The sequence below is a fragment of the Haliaeetus leucocephalus genome, unplaced genomic scaffold, assembly GCF_000737465.1.
Source record: "Haliaeetus leucocephalus isolate CR32 unplaced genomic scaffold, Haliaeetus_leucocephalus-4.0 Scaffold915, whole genome shotgun sequence".
NCBI classification, from domain to species: Eukaryota; Metazoa; Chordata; class Aves; order Accipitriformes; family Accipitridae; genus Haliaeetus; species Haliaeetus leucocephalus.
The window spans coordinates 4,241,167-4,264,333 of record NW_010973351.1 but is presented as its reverse complement, the minus strand read 5'-3'; the positions used below and the strand labels follow the sequence as shown (position 1 = coordinate 4,264,333).

Genomic DNA, 23,167 nt, shown 5'->3' with positions numbered 1-23,167 from the left:
CCACTTGGAGAAAATAAGATTTAATCATGTAAGGATTTCCATTCCACTAGGAACTTCTCCTACAGTTGCTTCTGGAAGCCTGGACACTATGGAAATCAATGCAGTTGGCAGGCTGGCCTATCATACTGTGTACACAGCCTCGGATAAATTGGAGTAGTAAGACAAGATTTATTCTTATTACTGCATAAAATATGCTTATCCTGAAATATAACCACAATTTTTGTGCATTCTTAATCTACAGTTCAAAGCTACATTCAGTACTAGTTTCGACTTTAAAAGCACACAGCTGAACATACCTTATCACAGTAGTACTGACTGGAATCTTCCGTTGAGCTACTTTTTGTAACGTTGTCATACGTTTCTAAGAACTGTTTATCCACCCCTTCCAACGGGTAAGAGCCAGAAATGTTGCCAACTCCATTGGGAGACTGAGCCAAGGCTTTAGGTGAGATACGGGTCAGAGAACTCCGCGTTGGACTGTTTCCCAATACATTCCTTCATTTAAAAAGGATAAATAAATATTACAAAGGTATCGTTATCCAGATTTTTAGATTAAATCGTAAAACATACAAATGCACTGCCCATTTAAAAGAGCAAGCCAACTTTATACTTAGATTTAACACCACTTCTTGAAGTGAAGGGTAACAGGATTGGAATATGAGCTAAGCCTAATGTTTGATCAGTGGACATCCAGAAGAATGGAAAAAACCCCAAAATTAGAGTAGCAAAAACACTTTTAGCAAAATATTTGGCTGTTAGCAGTGAATGGCACTGGTGCAGTGGTACAGGAAATCGCAGTAACAAGAAGAGAGCTGAACCCCAGGGGAAAGGCACTTCACAGTTGCCAATCGTACCCATGAAAAGGTTTTGCCATGATTCCACTCTCAGTCTTGCGAAGCACTTTTTTTTTTCATTCCTCCCTCTTACAAGGGCCATCTCAACCTTATCCCTCTGGGAGAAGGTGGTGTGCAGAAAAGCATGGTAAATTGTTAAAGAAATAGGAGATGAAGTGACAATGAAAGGTTTAATTACAGTTAATATATTCTGTCACTGAGGTAGTTATAACCATGTAGAAGGACCCAGAATTAAATTGGGGTGCAGACCTGGCCTAGTGATTCAAGAACCTTAAAATTCATGAATAACAAAAGCCAGTAATCAAATACCTCAAGTCTTAGAATTGGCCGAGCTGCCTGGTGGTGCGCCAAGTCCTTTCAAACACTCATTTAGCTACATGCCCTCTTGTGAAAAGGATGAAACGCAGACCTCTAATACAACTAAACCCCTTCTTTAACTGGACAAACTCACAGATACCATACAAAGTAACTGCTCCGTCTTTATAAATACTACATAATACTTTGTGAAAATCTCTGTTCTGGGGAAAGCTCAGGTATAGGTCAGACACAGTTTCCTATCACTAACATGCAGTGCTGTGTATGGCAAAACCAGTCCTAGCTACTTGAACCATTTCCAGCAGTCACTGCTAGCTGTCAATGAAGAAGTAATATTACACTATAGAGTAATGTAGCTTAGGCTTTTAACATACAGGACTTGCATTGCAGCAAACTTTAATAATGCAAATACTTATTTCTTGGCTTGTGGAAATCTGACTACAACAAATGAAACATTCTGAAAGGTGCCATCAAGCAAATGTATTCACGCCATAATATTTCTGATGTTCAGTTATACTACATGTACTTGGCAATGGGAGTGAAGTGTTTTGTGCAACATTTGCAAAATTTTCAGTTATTACAGAAAATATATTTTCAGTATTTGGGAGATATTATTTACTTGGCGTGCTCAATAATTTCAAAATACTTTGTAGTAGTGAACTATAATGACACTTAAAGGAATTATACTGTCAAAACTGTGTTTTCATCTGATAGCTTCCAGGACTTTTCATGATTCCTATGAGGATGATGTTAATCAAGGAGGAACATTGTATATGTAAAAACATCCTAATAAGTTTTTCAGAACATAGGAATTCTGAAAAAACATTTCACTTACAAGTTGAGATTACAGATCATAATGATTTTTGCAGTATAGAAAAAAAAATTAACAATACCAGAAAAATATGACAAATTATTTCAGTTAATGCCTTCTGGCACTATATGAAGAGTTACCAGATAAGATTACCAGTGGATTTTTGTATCATTAAACTTTTACCACTTTTTTTAACCAACTTCTTTGTTAATAGTGATTAGGGCTCTGTTAGGACTTAAGATTTTACACATCCTGATCCAAAAGCTTCCCCCCCCCAATCTTTACAATCTTCTTTTATTTGTGTCTTTTAACCATACAAGACCACTACTTTGAAAAATCAGTTCAAGTTTTGTATTTTATTACATCTCTAAAAACTAGAGATTATATAGTAGGAAGTTTAAAGAAAACTCACTTTGGTGATTCTTGTTCAGATGACCTGTTAAAAAAAAAAAAAGACAAAACCAACAGTAAATGAACATAAGTTAAATCTTCAGGAAAACAAGAACTAAATTCTAATAACAATTAACAAAGCCTGCATAAAAGCCAGAAGGTGTGCTCATGGTAAATTAAAGAATACTTAATCCTCTGCTGGAAGTCTGAATCAGACAATTACGGAATTTCTGAAACACTCAACAAAAATCCCAGGGCAGCTCTAACCGCTCACTTCCACTTTTGGCACAAGCCCAACTACAGACAATGCACATCTGCTACTGCTACTTAAACTATTTAGGAGTTTACAGAGGCAATTACTTAGCAAGACACTCTACATCATTTAAAAAAGTTTTCGATGTGGATCACAGTGACTACAGACATCACTGGCTGTATTTGGTAAGAAGTCAAACATGGCAATATCTTTATGTACAGCTAACAAGAAATGAGCATAGGCAGCTTCAGAAGCGTGAAGTTTCTTACACTTATTCTTATCATGTGAGAGCAGAACAGATGTTGACAGAGAACTTTAAGACAAAGCATAACTAAAGCACAAGTGGTTACACAGATGAGGACAATCTAGCAGGGGGAAAAAAAAATAAAAAAAATCAAAATTTGCGGTACATAGCATTTTCCAAGGCATTCAGTTAGCTTTGTCAGAAATCACCTGAAACAGTGAGCTAAACTCTAGTACATCAATTAAAACAATAGCCATAATACTAAGATAAATTTGAAAGTAAAAGTTACCCAAAAGGTCCTTGCAAAGCAAAGTAAGTTTAAGGCAGATGGGATAGCTTTACAAATTTAATTAAGCAGTGTCCACAAAACCTGGAGTGCTGTAAGTCCATGCTGGAAAAATACAAACATGAAGTAGTTCGGTTTGAATGTAGAGCTGTTGAATTGTCAAATTATAGGAGGCAATTCACAGTATGCAGTTAAAATTTCAATTATTGTTCTCTAAAACAAACTCGATATTAAGAATTATGTACTATGTTTCATCAAAACTACAGTAAAAACAGCAGCAGTATCGGTCTGGTTAAGTTTCCTTACATGTATTCTACAATACGAAGAATTTCTTCCTTGAGAGGCAGAGATGGTGAAGCTTGATTCCCTAAGAATTTGGGGTGGTTTGGGTTCTGTGTACTTTTAATTTTTTTAAAGCACTAAACTTCTTCCTTTTTTAATGCAGTCATGCCCCCCTTCTGATTCCACTGACCCCCATTCTCCCACATATACCTGTGGTTCTCCTTGTTTGCAATCCCCATAGTATTTTTACCCCCTAAGTGCCAGCAGTGCACAGCAGATCCTTTGAGAACATACACTCACTTGCTGCCTGACCAGCCCACATCTAAATGGAACAGACAACCATTGAACTCATACTGCAATTGCTTAGTGAGAGGAGAATGGCAGTTTAAGTTTGAGTTCGCTTGGGGTTTTTTTTTCTGCCTAGTCACTGACTTTCACTAATCTTGTAGAAGACTTTGCATCTTTGAAAACTTGACTCCTACATTAGATTTGACCGCAATTGTCCAAACATTCTCAAGTGGGAACAGAGGCGGACGGGCAGTGCAGTGACATAAGCCTTCCTTAGGAAGTCACGCTAAAAATAAAGAAACATTGAATTTATTTTCGTTTAAGCTTATTGATTTCCTCGTGAGGCAAAGAACAATGAAACTGTACAGCTTTTCTACATTTTGCCACAGTAGAGCTACAGCTCTATTACCAAATTCTGTATAGAATTCAAGTTGCTGTAAGTTAACCCTTTCAAAAGACTTCACCAAAAATTTACACACATAGAATTGTGATGCAAACGATGCAATGTCCCTATTTTAATACATTATCTCCCCTCTTTGCTCCCAATAGAGTGAGGTAATTTGAAACAGAAAAAAAGAACTTGGGCTTTCATTCACATACTGTGTATAAACATACAGCAAATTTTTCATCATCTCAGTAATACATCTGGAGACTTAAATGGAGGATACAAATTCTTAGTAGTATTTGCTGAAGGCTTATCTGTTAAATTATTGTACTTCAATTCAAACATATGAGCTCTGAAAGAGTTACTGAATCATTCTGTAACCTTTTAAAATGGAAGAAGGTAACAAAAATTTTGACCTAGAAAGTGACCAAATTCAAGGCTTAAAAAAATTCATCAGCTGTGTCATCCTGAAGTCCTTAGTAGCTCCGCATGCTAGAGCTGCAGAATTTTGCTCTGCAACTCAGTTAAATAGTATTTCTAACATTTAATTACTCACCAATATCATAAAGTGCCTTAAACATGAATGACTAGATGATCTTTTCTGGCTATACGGTACTCCGCATTTTACTGACCTATCTTCCTCTTTTCACAGTTTATGACAAGGACCATATTTTAAGTCAATAAAAGACAATACTCACCAGACCAGCCATTCAACTTTTTCATTGAGAAAGAGCGCCCTTCCTTGCAAGGAAATTAAGCTTTCCATTGGTGCAGTTAACAAGCAAACACTTTAAAACTGCAGGTAGTTTCCCTTCCTTACTCCACAATATATCTAAAATGATGCCATTTCAATCTTTCACTCACTATGGATTGCTCTGTTGGTGATGATCTCCATAGTAAAACTCTTTGCACCGAAAAGTCTAACACTTCTCTTCTGTCAGGAGGACAGAAAGAAAAGGTCTTAAGGAAAGACCCCTCCTCCCCATTTTGGTGGGCCCTACCAGGGAATTCTGCTATTCTGAGAACTGAGGATGATAAACTACAGCGGAGTAAAACCCCAAGAGAAAAGGGACAACTGAAACAATAGCACTGTAGCAAAACTCTCCCTTTACAAACAAATGAAGGAAACATCTGTAGGTTTTGCCCTTGTGCTGTTCCTGAAGTTCTTAAAGCTTCATTTATTGTAACACCTGCAGGGCTGGGGAGATTGTATGTGCCAGCACTTCCATTATCACCTCTTTTCTGAGAACTGACCATTAAAACTGGGATTATTATTCATAAGCCAAATAAGTGGAAGATACTTGCAGCAACGCCTTTTTGCTGCCTTTTAGAGAAATTTATATATAGAATATTCAGCATTTCTATGAACAGAACAACTGGGTAAGAAGGCCACGTAGATTCTTTGTGCTGCATACTTAAAAGTACCGTTATGGAAAAACTTGAGGACTTCATGGTATATGCAAGTTTTTCAGTGATTTTCTACAAATTCCATTCACATTTGTATGCTGCTACGATCATCCATAAAAGGATACTTTCAGTTACTCTGCATTGCCTCTATTGACCATATTCCAGTTCCCTGACTTTCTCTGAAATTTTCATGCATTCTGATACTCTGCAACTGTTTGGCTTGCTGCAAAATTTGCCTTATCATGGATTTGGAATTCAACTTTGAGACTTTCTTTTTTGGATGCGAAATGATTGTTTTTTTGAACTGGCAAGGAAAGCGTAGTACATTTTAATAAGGATATATATTTAAAAAGAAAGGTTTACATGTAAGCAAGATATACATGTACTACTTTCAGGTATATTGAGTGGAAGAGCACAGTAAAACTCATAAAAGTCTAGTAGTCTTAAAACCCTAATTTGAAACTAACTGAAATGTTCTTAGACCCATTGTCTAGTATTAGGAGGACATCTTCCTTGAGAAAGACTGAAGTACACAAACAAGGACAAGGGACTTTTGTGAAATGCAGCAGGTTTTGTAAGAACAAGGAATTGATCACGTCTGCAAATGATTAAAAACTAAGGATAAATAACTTAGTTTAAAATGTTTTGTTTTTTTTTTTTAAATTATTTGCAATTTTCTACCAAGAAAGTAGTTACTAGGACTTGGCTGGATACATCTGAAAGGTACTTTTACCAACAGTAATGCTTTAAAAATTTTCTTTGCAAAAGGAATTATATTTAAGTTAAAATAATGATGTGTTCCCATAGTACCTTTACCAAAGCTCACTATGCAGCTACAGTTTATTGTCTATCAAAATGGTAAACTGAAAGAATTGAACAAATGCAGCATACGTTCAGGAAATCTATTTTCAGTGCAATACCTTCACCAGATGATGCATCACACTTACACCAGGAGCATATATGCACTTCCAGAAATTCATAGCACAGTGCAAGTGAATTTCCTTTTTGTATACTAGTTCATCATTTCATTTCCTTCCCTTCCAACTCTGGAACTGTACACATTATGCCATCTATATCACCACCAAAAGATAGTTTTAGAATATAAGTTTAAGAGGTTTATAGCTTTGCAAGCACATTTAACTTAAACAGAAAAGCTTATGCAGGAATATGTGGCCTTTTTCACAAGTAGAATTGTAGACTCAAAGTAATTTTGGTTGGAAGGGATCCTGAGAGATCACCTAAACTCTTGCTCAAAGAGCAGCCAACATCAAAGTTAGATGAGGGTGTTCAGTTCCTTGTCATGTTGTGTTTTGAGGTTCTCCAAGGATGGAAACACCTCCACCTTTCTGTCAATGTGTATGAGGGCTTAACTACTCTCAGTGTGATTCCCTCTGTCCCCCGCCAGTGCCTTTTGAGCATTTCCCTTGCTGTAACTTGTGTCCATTGCCTCACATGTTTCTGCTGTGCACCTCCAAAAGATTTGGCTCCATATTCTTGATAACCCTCTTTTGGCAGAGTAAGGCAACAATGCGACCGACCCCTCCTCAACATCCCCCAGCCTCCTGAATCTCCTTATACATCATACGCTCTTATCTATGAATAATTAGCCAGATTCATCTCACCAATTATCTAAATATAAGATCTATAATGCCTCATTTGTCAGTAAGTTTTTCTTACCGACTGATACTATACCTTGCCACTTAGAAATGTGTTTTACAGTAATCTTCTTTCTGGTTAAACAGAAAATTTCACAGCTAATCTTTCCTGTCAGGCCACTGAGTCTACTCTAAAAAACTACCAAAACACTTGTTCCTACGCAGTCTGCTGTTCCAAACCAGACATCTTTGATTTATTTAATTACAGAGTGAACAAGAGAAACTGAATACAGTTCAAGTAGCAAGACTCTACGCAGCTTTATCAGGTTACTTTTCCAAGCCAATAATCCAGTTATTTTTTCCCTTGAGATAGCACCTTATATACATAAATTTATATATTCTTACTAACAAGTACCCTTCCGACTCAGAAAAGTGTGTTCAAAACCATGAAGAAAGTCATTAAGAGGGCAAGCAATAGCTATATTAACACTCCAAACAATTCCACCTATAGTATAAAAAAGCACAAGCCATTAAACCTGAATTTACAAGGTCAAAAATAAGCTCTGCTCTTCATGTAAAGGAGAAATTGGTCCTGCACAGGTAACATGAATAGGGTTGTCCTGAACCACAAGGAAATCTGTTTGTTTCAGTAACTGTTTTTTGCATCTAACACCTTCTTGTCTGAAAGAAACACCAACTTACTTTAATGAGACAACACTTGGGGCAAGTGTGGGTGCTGGCAATAACGCATGGTCTTCCCACAAAGCTGGACTAAAACTTTAAAATACATGAACTGGAAAGAGTGGAGGATACTCTTCCCTTTTCTTAGTGACCAGCAGAAAACCATGCAGCTTCTCACAGATGGGTTCTCGGAGGTTAAGATCATTAAACAACACAGTGGTTTTCAGTTTGCATTTCTTGTCATTCATTCATTCACTTTCATTTCTCATTGCACTGTGAAGTGTGAACATCTGTATCACACCTCAGGCACCAGAAGATGCTTGAGAAAAAGGAAAGGAACATACAGGGAAAATTAAAATTCAAAGCTCCTTAAATACTACTTGGTTACATGTCTTTATGTTTTCATGGCAGACCTTGGTATTTTAAATTCACCAAGTGTTTAAAATGTGTATTATCGAAACATTTAAATCTTCAGATTTGTAATTTACATTAAATACTTGAACATAAGGAAACAAGCAAACTCATTTTAGTTGTTTAAATTTTCACTTATTTACTTGAAGGTAAAGGGTAAGCTAGTTTCTTTCAAGTTTTTTTCTGTTCTTGTAGCAGCTCATTGGTGAAGAATCCTACACATGAACTATTGGGTGTGATAAACATTAAGTTACTTCCCCCCCCCCCCCCCACAACAAAACAACACCAAGAACCAGAACTTGCACTGGGGATGGGCAGCACAGCCTTTTAAGACAAAACCTAACATCTGATACAAGACCAAGCATGTCAGAGTACCTAATTCCAAAATGTAATCAGTCTATTGCCCCACTTGAAGCCAACTTCGTTTTGAAGGTTACTGCTTGCATCAAAGATATTTTGGAATTTCCCAACCTGGTCTTGAAACCATGTCACATACTTCAATATGACTATTTCATTTTAACTGTAGCCTTTTGCCCTTAAACGACACAGTAGCATACAGATTGCGTCAGTGTCACAGAAAGGCAAATCAGTAACAATGATTTGTTCCTCTACACCAGTGAGGCTTTCCTTATCCCAGATTTGGAAACCGTAGTGGTACCTTTATCAAGATAGACTGCAACAGTGGCAATCTTCAGGTACTATACCAGGCTAAAAAAAGTAAAAATTGCAATCAAAAAGAATTCCCCGCACAAGTCCATCAGCCTGCCTTTAAAAATAACCACCTGTGGTTTAAAGCTGTTACACTGAAAGGCAAATATTTGTCTTGAAGGCAACCTCTTCCAGGAGGTCTATCCAGGCTACCTGTCAGGATAGTAGATGGTCAGGACAAGCTTATGCCAGGTAGCCTGAAGCCAAGACTAGGGAAAGCCAGTTTTAACTGAAAAAACAGTTATCAAACAAGTACACTTACTAATTAGCGTGTTTTATCTCAATATTATTCTTGAAATAATTTTAAAACCAAAATAATAGTAGCATCATGTGCATATGCAAGTAGGCATGGGATAAATATAGTGACAGAGTGAGTACAACATATAGTCAGAAGATAGACTGGATTACCTGTTCTGAACTGGTGAGGCACAGCCAATAACAAAGTGTGGTATAACACAGAAAGCAACCTATGAGACTTCAGAAGGCTCAGGGTGGGCTCCATGTCTGTGTTAGTGTTAATTTTTCAGTGGCAGTAGCAGTCAGAGGAGATGCACAGCAGCAAGGCAACAAAGAGGAGAAAGAACTGACAAGGGAGGCTTCTTCACAAAGGCTGGGGAGCCCTGGGCTAAACAAAAGTCCTCTTGAAGTCCTCTTCAGCACTGTCTTTGATGACAGGTTTTGTATGCAGCTGTGATTTGAGATAGCTGGCTTAGATAGGCAAACCTATTCATGCCCTGTGAATAAAGCTCTATTTAATGTATGTTAATTTGGGATTAGAGCAATTTTTTGTCTATAATACATATGTAATAGACAGCTCCAATCTTTTCTACAGACACTAATCTGAGAGAGAAAAATTGCTTCTTTTTACTATGAGCCTCAAATTGTACTTGAGTGTGAAAGTACCTTAGATAATTTGGGTAGCAGAAGCAGTCTAGCTACACCAAACACAATCACAAGCTTGCCCTGGCTTTCTGTAGTTCATCTATGCGCATGATTTGCTTTCTTTTTTCCAGTCACAGCCTGTAGGATGTACTTCATATATTTCAGTTAAGAGGTAGAATGTTCACACAAAGCACATTTTTAAAACAATCACTGTGTTCTTCAGAGAAACAATATAATAAATGACAAAATATTCTTGACCCTCATCTCCAGCATGCTCATTTAAAGTACTTAACAGTAAACATAGTTCTAGGTGTTGACATGTTGATACAGTACAATATATTTAAAGAAATGGAAGAAGAAATGTTAACAACTGACATGTTTTATGCTCTCTAAACTAAGAGCTGTTCCACATAATTTGTTTTCTAAATTGTGTACTGTTTTATAGAAAGAAAACAGAACTCAATTGATTCCCTTAAGTGAGTAAACACAGCAAGGAAAAAAATCAATTATTAAGAAAATAATTATACTTGGTATTGTCAGGAGGAAAAAAATGCTGTAAAGGGAAATAAATGCAGGTGTACATACTCTGCCGACAGTGGTGGCTTCTACAGTTCTGATACCCACCCAAGGTTCCTTCCAAGCATGCCTTGGTAGAATTATGTACACAGCAAGTCTTGTTATAGAAGTTTTACCTATGTATTTGTCTCAAAAAGCACCATACCACAACAGATCAGTTTGAAGGTAGGTCTATCTTGGACCACTTGTCATTTTGATGAAAAGGACTTAAGACATTACTGTGGGGCTGAAGTGATACAGGTGAAAACTATCCCCCCACCCCTGAAATTCTGATGGCAGCCTGAAAAATAGAAAAGAGCCATATCCCGTGCTAACTGCAGCTTGCACAGTCTTGAGCTTCAGCTACTGTAAAAGAAATTGATGTGAACATATTTAGTTTACAAAAATCAAGCAGCTGCATGATTATAATTAAGATTTGAGGTCCCAGACAACAATTCAGCAATTAAAAGTCAGCATCTTACAGTTGTTTGCTAGTAGCTCTCCAAAAATGTTTCACATTTTTTTTCATACCAAAGCTATTCAGAGTTATAATTAGCATTAACTAACACCTTTTTTGACAGTCTCAGACAGCAAGCTAAGCAGTAAAAAGACAGCCCTCTAAAGACAACGTATATTAGCAGGACTATGAGAAGCTACTATTGGCTCTCCCTTAATGAAAAAGAAATATTGAAATTACAAATCTGGGGTTTTTTTCCATAACATGTTTCAATTTTGTCAGTTCAAATCTACTAAAGACCAGCATGGCAAAAATGGGTAAGTGGGCTTTAAAAGACTTATCAATACACTACAAGGTGTTTTATAGTTAATATCTAAATATTCCTAAAGTCTGGCAAAAGTTCAGCACAAGTGTCCATCTTTAATACTGAAGATATGCAAGTTAAACTTTTTTCTTCTAAAACAGATTTAGCTGATAGGGTAAGATTCCCTCATTCAATAAAGCATTCAGGGAAAGAAAGATTTTACTACACATATATACTTAATTTTACTTTACATCTTTCAGCAAGGGGAGTGAGTCAAGTAATGACTACCGTAAGAATATAAGAGAAGAAAAACTGGAATGTAGACTAACATAAACTGTTGAAAACTTCAGCGTAGAGAAGAAACATTTTTTTTATTTGTATGGTTAGTTTATATTTTACCTCAATTGTTAAAAAGTATTAATGATCATTTTACTTCATGAAAGTCTAGCAGTCAATACAAAGGATCATTCATTCCATGCATTCTCCTTCTAAAACACACACTTCAAATTTAAATTCATCAGATTTATGCAAGCATTTTTTCAGTTACCTGCAGAGTATCAAATATTATAAACATACCCAAGAAACCAAGAACACGTTGGGGATAAGACATATAGAAAATTTGGTTTATATGAGGTAATAACAGTACGCTTCTCCACAGTGAGTGATATTACTCAGATACGGCATAGTCATTTAGTGCTCAGAAAATAAATGAATGTGTTATTTTCAAATTTAGACCATCCTATTTTCACTGTCTAAGAAACAGCATAAAAGCAGGCTTTCCCGCTCCATTCTCAGTAGGCATAGAATAGGTGAAACAAGAAGGAAAGGAAAAAAATACAGGGGAAGAAAAGAAAAACGAAAATAAAAGAAAAAACCCAACAACGTACTAACTGGGAGGACACAATCTGCCAGTCACCAAACACAGCACGGCAACTTAGTTTTCTCTCTAAAGCTTCTACCCTCATCATCTCCTCTTATGGTCTGCCTCTTATTATTTTTACTCAGAAAATACTTCCAAAAGTGTATAATCTGTAAATGTTAAAACACAGGAAAGACATGGCTTCCTATGTATGACTATTCACAACATCTAGAGGCATCACTTTTATATATTATCATGGTTACTACTGATACTACTAGTATTAAGGTTCATCTGACTTCCAGTCAGAAAAACAGAAAAACAACTTAAAACACCAGAGTGACAAACTCCAAATAAGCATGCAACAGGTTAATTTTCCCCTTCTTTCATAGAAACCTCTGCTGTAATGTAGTAACAATATTATGGTATTAAAATTTAAAGAAAACAGTTTAAATCCAGAGTTTAAAGCTACAGTTAGTAGCTGCACACTATCACAGAGGTAGGCGAGTCCTATTAGCTTCCACTAATACATTGCTTCTCAAAAGCATACATCTTCCCTGAAAGTTACTAGTGATCACTAGAAACCATTTTCCTTTCGTAACATTACAAAGGAAGCTGCATTTTAATACACAGCATTCTCCCCGGCTGAAAGTTTTAAAGTAGCTCTGTTTTCCTTTTGAGACTGAACGATCAATGACTTTGTACATTATTCCTGAAGTTAATATTGTGTTAATCTGAAGTTAGTCATTAAGAAATGCCTCTCTAAGATAAGAGTGAAGCCACACATAAAATGAAATATATGAGCAAACAAATAATCAGTGCACAAGGATAGGTGCCTCAAGCCCTGGAAGCAAATCTAGCAGTGGTTAGACTGCTGCAGGGGAGAACAAAGTTGGTCCTCAAGGAATACAGCAAAAATACCTCAAGGCAAAAAGCAGAGACTGCCTTTACACTAGCAATCTACAGCTCCTCTGAGGAAGAAAAAGATGGATGACTGCTAGCATTATTATGCTCTTGTGTTTACTGAAATGCAGTACCTCTTTCAACTGACAATACTGAGCTGATGAGGTGGAACATAAGTCAAATCTTAAAAGAGTTCAATAAGTCTCCCCACTCCCCCCCCAAAAAGAAAGAGTTTATAACAGGTAGGAAGGGGTTGCAGAAGGTACTAGGAAACAGGGTATTACAGATGTGAACAGGCATGCCTTAATAGCTTCGCTAATTTTGCTGAGAACTCGACTACTGAATATTGTTTAGGGATGAAGGATTGGTTTGTTTTTAACTTGTCATTTTGTATCATGGCAACTGCAGTTTAGGAATTTGTCAAAATAAAGCTTATGCAAACACAAAACTGTTTGAACTCATTTTAATATTATAACTGATGATGATTGTTTTATACTAAAGCTATTTGGTTTTTTTTTTTAAAAAAAAACCCAAACCAAAATAGGCAATTAATTGCTTGCAGAAGGCCTTACCTCCTCTGTGGACTACGGTTCTGAGAGAACTCCGAATCACTGTCCTTCGACGTTGGAGAGCCCTTATAGGTGTAAAAAACATCCTCCGTTTCAGTAATGTAACTAATCTCATTTGTAAGGTTATCTACAGATGAGTGTCGGGGTTTACGAATTTCATGACGTAGTCTAGGACTCCGCCTTAAAAATAAGGAACACAAGCACAAGTTGGAAGATCAGAATAATTCACAAAACTTTATCAAAGTGAAATTTCTATCCTATTGCAATCTATGTCCTGAAATCTTCATGACAGGCCTATGGGTCTCACTTTAAATAATCAATTTTTAAGCATTTTATACGGTAGACTAGGCAATCAGTACACTGAACTGATTCATTTTTTCCCCCTCTTCTAATATGCTACCTGTATTGTTAAAGTTCTAATCATAGGATAATTCAGGTTGGAAGGGACCTATGGAGGTCACCTAGTCCAACCTTCTGCTCAAAGCAGGGTCAACTAAGGCTGCTTAAGCAGGCTGCTTAAGGCTTTATCCAGTCCAATCTCAAAAACTTGAAGGGTGGAGACCGCAGAACTTCTCTAAGCAACCACTGCTCAACTGTCCTTGTAGTGAAACATTCATTATGTCCAGACAGAGCCTCTCGTGTTTCAACATATACCTGTTGCCTCATCCTCCCACCATGCAACACTGAAGAACCTGGCCTCATCCTCTAGCTAGCCTCCTCCTAAGTGTTCCCAGGCTGTTATTAGGCATTTGGGAAATCCTTGCTTCTCCAGGCTGACCAAGTGCAGTTGTCTCGGCCTCTCCTCACAGGGTAAGTGCTCCAGCCTCCTGACTACCTTGGTGGCTGGTGGCCTTTGCTGAGCTTGCTCTAGTTTGTCTTTCTTGTATTAGTGGACACAAAACCGGCTGCAGCATTCTAATAATGTCTAATGAATGCTGAGCAAAAGGGCGATAGTCACTTCCCTTGATCTACCATCTATGCTTCTGTCAATACTGCCAGGTTGCTGTGGACTTCTTTGCTGCCAGGGCACAGCAGATAGCTCATGTACAGCTTGCTGCCTACGAAGATTACCAGGTTCTTTTCCAGACAGTTGCATAGCAGACAATACTGTTGCACTGGGTTCTTCTTTCCCAAGACTTTGCATTTGTCTTCACTGAATGTCATAGAGATCCTATTGGCCCATTTCTCCAGACTCTCACAGTCCCTTTGGATAGCAGCCCTGCCCCCAAGCTTATTGACTCATCCCCCCAGTTTGGTGTTGTCTGCAAACTTTATGAGCAAGCACTCCATTGCCTCCTCAAGGTCATAAAGACGTTAAGCAGGACAGGTCCCAAGATAGATCCCTGCAGTACTCCACTTGTTATTGGCCTCCAGGTAGAGTATGACCCATTAACAACTCCCTTCTGAGTCCAGTCATGCAACCATTATTTTTATTTTTTTTTTTTTAACCATCTTGTTGTCCACCCTTCCAGAATGTAATGTCTTAACTTGGGTATAATATTTTGGCAGACAGCATCAAAAGCCTTGCTAAAGTTGAGGTAAGTGACACCCACTCTTCTCCTGTTGTCATATATATTCTCAGAATAACAATGTTTAAATATATACGTACACACTACCTAATTATTCAGCTAGAGTACATACAATTAGAAAAGGTAGGAAGCTGGAAGGCATGGGAAAGCCTGAAACTGGATTTACCAATTAGGGGTAACAGGAGGTGATCGAGAAGGAAGGCTTTTGGTCTCTAGATGCTCAACAGATAAAGATCGTCTCATAGACGGGTTCCAAACCATTCCACCTATAACTTTTTTGCAGTACTGGCTGTTTACAGACCTGAAAAGAAATAGAAGACTGTATGTGAATTATTTTGGGTAGAAAATTTAAATGACATAAAATATGCTTATGAAAGTCAATTTTATAATTCATGTGTTTTAAAGAGTCACCTGTGCTCACCCTTCCTTACTTAAGCATTTGCATTCTCGCAGAGGCAGTTGCTGTCCTTCACTTGTAGCAATAAAACTGTTAATCCCTGCTACAATGCTAATCACAAGCCTCAGTAAAAATAACTTTTTCTGGGAGTTATTTTTAACCCAATTGTGTTTAAGAAGATGGAGGGGAAAACAGGAAATTCAGTGTGTCCTATGGGTACTGAACTAAGTGCCAGACAAAACATGGTTCAAATACAGGCAAAAGATTCTAGATGTTCCCTGTTAGAACTCAAAGAGGTAACAATTCACTAATGGCTTCACTGAGCACAGGACTACTTTAACCATCTCCCTGCTGCCTCAGAAAATAAGAGCTACACCAGACCACTCTATTTCCAGAAGGAAGCCACGTGGAGTGATGTGTTCCTTGTAGAAATAAACCATTAGAGAAAGATCTGACATGAAAGCAAGATCTCCAAGTCTGGACTGCTTCTTGTGACAAGAATCTGACAAGATAAGGGTTGCATCAGAACCAGAACCTTAGCTAGAAAAGCAATAAAAATATCTTGCTAATGGAATTATACAGCATAAAGAATTTTTTTTAAGTAGATCAAAATCGAGATAAACTAACTTTTATGTACCTTTTTACACAGCATTCCACAAGACAAGCAGAGAGATAAGCTGCTCATCCTCAAGTTTACAAGCCTAGGATTTCTCATGGAAAAGCAGCAATTTATGAGTTATAGAGAAATCACCTTTGGCTCACTACGTCCTGAGCTGTACCTAATGGGCAGCTGGGATAGCAGAGCATGTAAGGACTTTACTATAGAGCTGAAATGTCTCAATTTTACATAGCATAAAAACAAAAACAAACAAAAAAGTTGTTTATCCTGTGGATATTACTCATGCTAATATCAAACCGTACGTATGCTTTGCATTGTACTCCTTTTTGTTTATAAAAGAAAAAAAAGCAACCCAAACCTTTTTTTATATTCTGAAGTATTTTACATATCTTGTCCATGATTTTAAAGCAAATTAATTCCTTCACCTTCTAAATGTGTACTTTTAAAGATTCTCCCAGTTTAAAAAACAAAGAAGGAAAACTTAACATGAAGCGACTACATATCAAAATCAGCTACCCATGTATGTTTTTAAGCTTACTAAACACACAGACCATGAACTCAGGAAAAGCTTTTGCCTGTACTATCCATTTTATTTCTGTAAGTCTTCTGAATACCAATGACAAGGCACCGACAACTCTGGCCTTCTACAAAAACAAAGAGTTCTTTCTAAGAAGCCTTACATGGATGGAGCGGAGAGGGAGAGTAGAAAAAGAGGATGTATTATAAAAAAGGTGTCTTGAAGAATTCCACATATTTTGCCTTCACCAGCTTTCCTTTTTTACAATTACCTGTTCATGCATTTTCCAATGCAGGTGACTTTTGAGGTGCAACGTAACTCATGTGATGGAAGCCAAAGCCCTGGCCCTGACCCCAGAATCACTTTAACAATATATTCTCTAGATATTTCAGTTAAGTTACATAACAAACTCCTGAACTCCAAGTAGCTGCTCTTTATATGTCAAATACAAGGATATTTCTCAGCTGCCAATGCTTTTCTGGAATGGGCTGTAATATCTTGAAGTAACAGTTCCTTGCTCCCATGTATTACCAAAGTTATTCTTTGTGAAAAAATAGGTACATTTTTAGCTTTCCAGAAAGGAATGAGAATGTGCATAGGAGAGGTTACTCAGCATTCAGCCCAGAAACACTGAATGAACTTACCTCTCAATGTGAGATGTGATTCTGCCTTTCCTTAGATTAAGGTTTACAGGTGATTTATACAACTCAGCAGCCTAATTTAAATGGAATTCCACTAGTACCTTAAGCTAAGAGAATCTAGAAGGGCACAGAGATGTGCAAATAAGAAATTGTATTAACAGTTTGCAAGAGTTTAACTATTTGAACTGATGCAGTAAATGCTAGGATATCTGCCTCACATGAGTTAAAAGAACGTAGTACAAGCAAGCCACCAATTCAAGAGGAAAACTTGTGATACTTAAGGTAGTAAAACCTGAATGTAACTTCCCTCAAAGCTGACAGAAGTTGGCTGACAAGAACTACTGAAGACAAGTCAGTCTTAAAACCTCCAGGGTTACATGGTATGGTCAGTGAGGTTTTTGTGCACGTATCTTTGGTTTTGTGGTTTTCTTGGTTTGGTTGGTTGGTTTTGGTTTTATTGTTTGTTCTACTCAATGCAAAATTTTGTTTCCTTTCATAAGGGAGAATGCAGAATCCCTTTTTTTGTTTCGTAGCTTCCACATGAGCTCAGAGCCATCCTTGAAAAGGAATGTGGAAACTCTTGTTGTCTCTTACAACATTCCACAATCACAAATAAGTAGGAAAGTAAAAGTTTTCAATATATGACTGATAACCTTGGAAGTGGCTTGTTCACACCTTTTCTTAAATTGTTGGAGAAAGTAATTTGCTGAGTGACAGTGACCAAGTTGATAGGAACTACTGAAAGTCTCCCAAAATTCCTGTTGCTTCTTAGGTACTTTAGCAGTCTCTGATGGTAAAGGTTGCTGAGTCATTTCTGCCTCATGTAGATCCTAAATTTCATGCTTGTTGCTGGCGTAAATAAGGCCAAAGAATGCATTAGTACAGAGGATATAATTAAGCTGATGGAAGGTACTACAATGAACAGTTCTCCCTAGAGATTCCTTAAGAGCTTAAATAAGCATTTCACCAGTGATAACGCCTCAGAACATGAAACCACTGGAAAAGAACTCTTTCTTAGTAACTTAGTTTAACAATGAGAGCTATCCTACATGCTACAAGCTATTAAGAAGTTGTAACAGTAAATTTGTCAGTAATCAAATTTTTGGTAAAAATTGGCCATAATAAACAGGTACCCTTTGGAACTCATACCATTTTCTTTCTTAACATTACAAGGGCTGTTCAATGCCTGTGTGTGCATGCGTATATACAAGCATCAGGATTTTGAATCTCTTTGCAAATTTGAGAGAAAAAGGACTCCAGGACGTGACAATCCTACAAGCTTTGAGGAGGTCACCTCCTCAAAGCTGTCACTATAGGAAGAACAAGTTCATATCACTCCATAGAGGATCTAATTCTCAAAATATAGATCTGTAAAACATTAGAAAATTAAATTACTGTTTGTACAACTACTCGTTTTCACTTGCTTCAGCTATCCTCTAGTACTAGGTGAAAAATATGGAATTCCACTCCAGCAGAAAACATAACAGTTTATCAGTCTTCTTACTGTTGGACAGCCCTCATGGGTGAACTGCTTCATTTACAAGCAATACTAGTCCACTTGGTATGAATTTCTGCAGTATCTAGAAAGACATGACTGTATGAAAAGCCAAACAGCCACCAAAGTCTGGGAAGCTATTTGAAGTGTGATGACATCATTCAAAAGTTGAAGCTTATCCAAATAGGAAAAAGAGAATGAAGTCTGACAAATTAAATGTAAATTTAAACTGTTAAGGGAACACACTGCAAAAACCCCACAAACAAAAAGAAAACAATAAGATACTTTTCCAAAAATCATTAGAACAAGTAGGTTTCTACAGAGACTACAGATGATCAAAAGACAAAAGAACCCTCCAAAATCTCACACTCAGAGAAGATAATGACGTAAGACTTTTTTTCATTCACTATTAATATGAAAGATTTTTGGTATGTTTCATGACAGAATTTTTCTTGGGGGTGGGGATGACAGGACACAGATGAGACCATCATGACACAGAACATGGCATTTGTAGCTGAATTGCTGATAAATGAAACAGAACAAATCAACATAATGAAAGAAATCACTGGGACTGATACTTATCAAAAAAAATCTAAAAGCCTCTAAGATGAAACAGCAGAACTACTGGAGTATAACCTCTCACTTTAAACTAGTCATTTAATGTACTCAAGATCTCAAAAAGACATTTGACAAGGTTCCTTAAACCCATAAAGAAACTAAGGAGCTAGGGAATAGGGTCCTCACTTGGATAAATTGCCTGTTCACTTGTGACATAAAAAAGAGAATAGGAAAAAATGTTTTAGATTTATCATGGAAAAAGATCAGTAGTGAAGTCTTAGACCAGTATCTGTTGGGGGCTCTTCTGTTCAACATATGTGATCTAGAGAAAAGAGTGAACAAAGTTTGCTGAAGATATTAATCACACAGGATAGCAAAAATAAAGGTCGATTGTGAAGAAGTGCAGAAGGACATTACAACATCAAGTGACTAGACGATAAACTGGCAGATGAAGTTTAATGAAGTTAGGGCCCAGTTGGTGCACATGGGAAGGAACAATCCCAGCTTCATACCACCATGAAACAACCAGCTCCATGACCAGCAGAACCCGACGAGGCAAATACAAGATTAGAAATGTCACAAAAGTGGTGACTTGAATACTTGGATGGGACAAAATTTTTCATCTCCATGTCAGTAATAAGTGGTTGGTATGACGCACTCCAGAAATTGCCCTAAAATATTAAACAGAGTGTGTATATGACACTAACGGGTAAACAGTTCAGAGCAAATCTGTTCTGCAAATTCTCTTATTGGATCATTACCTACATGGCATTTTTACTTTCTAGTGTTTTTGAACTGAAAGAGCAAGTTGAAACAATACCAGTAAAACATGCTTATATTCAAATACCTTTTTAGGAAATTATAAGAAAAGTTCTATTGTCACAATACCACGTTGCAGAAACTGAAACCATAGCTATATAACTTCTCAAATGGTTCACATACAAACTGGGAGACAGCTGTGGGCAGAACTGAACTCTGCCACTCTAAGTTGAGCTATCACTGACACAGATCCTCCCATTTAATTACAAAGCAAAACATGCTTCCACACAATACTTACTTTGCTGGATTTCTAGAACCCAGGGTCCAATAATGTGACAATATCTTTTTTTCATGAGGTAGTGACTTCTTTGCCTGAAAAAATGTGTGATGCTCTACACAAGATTTCCATAGATTTTTGCATGCTCTGTAATTCAACATGTTGAAGGCAACAATATGCTCTCTGGATTCATTCTGTAACAGTAGGAAATACCATGTTTCAATATATACAAGCAGATCAAACTCAGTAAACAAGCTCATAAAACAACAATAAAATTACTTTTAGCTTAAATAGGAAAAATGCATTTAGGAAAACAAAAAATCAGTGTATAGGAGATTTTGAGCTGGAGATGGCCAAAATATGACTATATGTGACTATATGAAATTCTAAACTGCAAAATGGACACTTTAAAAGTTCAAACTATTAAGTTTTTCAGTTTCTAATCCTTAAAGTGTTAATGAAATATTTAAGCCTAGAGTGCCAAAGATTTTGTATATATGGGTGTAATATTAAACAGCTAAATATAGTTTCAGGTTTCCAGTCAGATCTTGACCTCCTATGACAAACAAAACTCTTAAATATTCCATTAAGGGTGCAACATAGAAAGGAAAAAACCCTCAATCTTTGAATTCAAACTCTTCACATAAGGCTTCAATTCAATAATGTTCTTTCAAGAGTCACAGTATGCAAAACCCATCTGCCTGAGAGTGTTTTAGAAGATACTAAAGATGTTAACAGTGATCCGTCTTGGGGGAAAGAAAGTAGCTGTGATGGAACTGGAGTTGCTGCTACCACTGTTCAAATCCAGTCCTGCTTTCTGGATGATAATCATGAGGCCACAATGAGGAGATCAAAAGGAAGCAGAATACAAAGCTTGTGTGTCTTGGTGCAAACTCTTACTTGTAACTACAGTGCCAAAGTGCCAGTGAAACACAGGTGTAACAATTGTGCCACCCAGGTTTATGCCCTTGTCAACTGTAGATCTTGTTGAGCTATTTCAGATCCTGAGAGAGTTTTGCATAAGATAGGTGGATTGCAAAACCTTTTTATTAAAGGACTCAGAAAGATCTAATAAAGCTTTCTCATACAGTCCAGCAAGAAATAGAGGTCGCACCTGGATAACACCTTGATTTGTCGTTGCCATTGTCCTTTTATTTGTTCACAGCAACGGTCCCGCTGGGAAGTACCTACAGACCATTTTGGCTGGAATACTCAATCTGTTTTTCTTTTATTCTTTTTGTTTCTAGGCAACATTTTACAAATGCCATGTATCAGAGATTAATGCCACATACTGCAAATCACTTTGACTAGTTCAGAGAATCTATGACTGAAGTCACTATTTTAGAAAACCAATGAGAATCTCAAGAGAAAGATAAAAAGGATTTGCCTCTTGATTTTACATAGGCACTGCAAAATATTTAACTGATTGCAGTCTTTCAGGCATGTTTTCCCTATAGCTATTAAAACATTTTAAAAATGTTTTTGCTTTTTTTAAGAAGTAGGGTTTGTTATTTGAGCCTCATGCATATTAGAACCAACTAATTTTTGTCAGTTTGCCACAGTTGCTTCTAATTAGCTTATGTAAAATAAAATATGCAAGTATAGTGAAATTTCAACTCAGAATTTCTTGCATTATAAAAAGCATACATTGCTTAAAGATTTAATGATAAATGGCATTTCTGACATACTGTCTGTTGGTTGAATACCACTTGAAGTGTTTTACTACTCCAGAAGACAAATAAAAGGAAGTGTATAGATATTTTTGTTGGCCTGGAGCACTGGCCTTTCAATTGCCACAAAAATCAGTTTATCCAAATGTCTCAATCATACTGAAAAGTCATAGAGTAAAGATAAAGAATTAAGTACACCTAATATTCTGGTTTTAAATTTAAGTTTGAAATTAATAACAAATTTTGCTCTCTACATCACAAGTATGTTCTTCCCAACTGTTGTAACAGAACCTTCTTAGCATCTTCTAAGTGGGCTAAAAGTTTAAATATGGACTTAAACTAGGATAAAGACTTTCAGAAGTTTCAGAAAAACTTAGTCAATTTTTAAATTAACAAAATCTTTTGTGAACATAACCATCTGGCTCACTAACAGGCCATGTTGCAAGTCGTGCTATTAAATCTATGCACCATTTTAAAGGTGAAGAGAGTTCTAGTGGGATCCAAAGAGCTAATGCCCATCATATTTCTCAACTCAAGTTCCAAAAGAACAGTATTTTAATAGTTATCAAGAAACAAGGATTAGAGAAATCTGTGGCCATTAAGGTAAAGGGAACAATTCTCAATATCTAAAGTGAGTGTCTTGCTATTTCAACATCAGCGAAAAACTTTGCATCAGATGCATGCCTATTCCATTCACAGAGAATTTGAAAATAGCTACAGCATAGCAAGTACAAATCTATTTTAATATGCAGAAAATGAAGGTGTTTTTAAGTATTAGATAAGCACATTGGAAATAAAGTTTCATTTCTGGAAGCTTTAAAATGTTGCCTGTAAACCAGCATAGTTCCTATTCCTACCTTAAATCTTGCACCCTTCATTAAGTCTACATATCATGAGCTTTTATAGCACCAGACACTCACTGATTCATCAGTCTTGCTCCCCAGTCCTTATGTAGCTCTTCAGTAGAAACAGAAATATTGCATACTTCTATCAAGTAGCTGATCAACAGACTGAAGCAGTGGGAGGGTAAAAGAAGAGATGAGTAGCAGGGAGAGAGTGAGATAAGGTAAGTTGAGTCTTCAGAACAGGGGCATAAGGAAAGAAAAAAGGAGTAAGAGAAATAAGAAGAATAAATCAATGAAACATGGCACATCTCAGATGACTACAAATTCATAGCCTTTGAGAACTTTTTGTAGATTTTGTAATGAAACCTACACGTGACATACAAAACTGAAATGTTACAGCATTGTCACCATTTTTAATGAAATC

At 36.8% G+C, this 23,167-nt stretch overlaps 1 protein-coding gene across 2 annotated transcripts in view; it reads right to left on the bottom strand.

Moving 5' to 3' along the window:
- The window catches only part of PTPN3 (protein tyrosine phosphatase, non-receptor type 3), a 95,080-nt gene that overhangs the window by 28,661 nt on the left and 43,252 nt on the right, over positions 1-23,167 (bottom strand). Inside the window, exons 11-14 of one of the 2 annotated variants that reach the window (XM_010583577.1) lie at positions 20,250-20,422; positions 15,132-15,266; positions 13,440-13,616; positions 297-495 (exon numbers count right to left, since the gene is read on the bottom strand). In XM_010583577.1, the coding sequence (XP_010581879.1) occupies positions 297-495; positions 13,440-13,616; positions 15,132-15,266; positions 20,250-20,422 (684 nt within the window). The remainder of the gene's footprint in view (positions 1-296; positions 496-13,439; positions 13,617-15,131; positions 15,267-20,249; positions 20,423-23,167) is intronic. The other variant, XM_010583578.1, reaches the window with a different exon arrangement.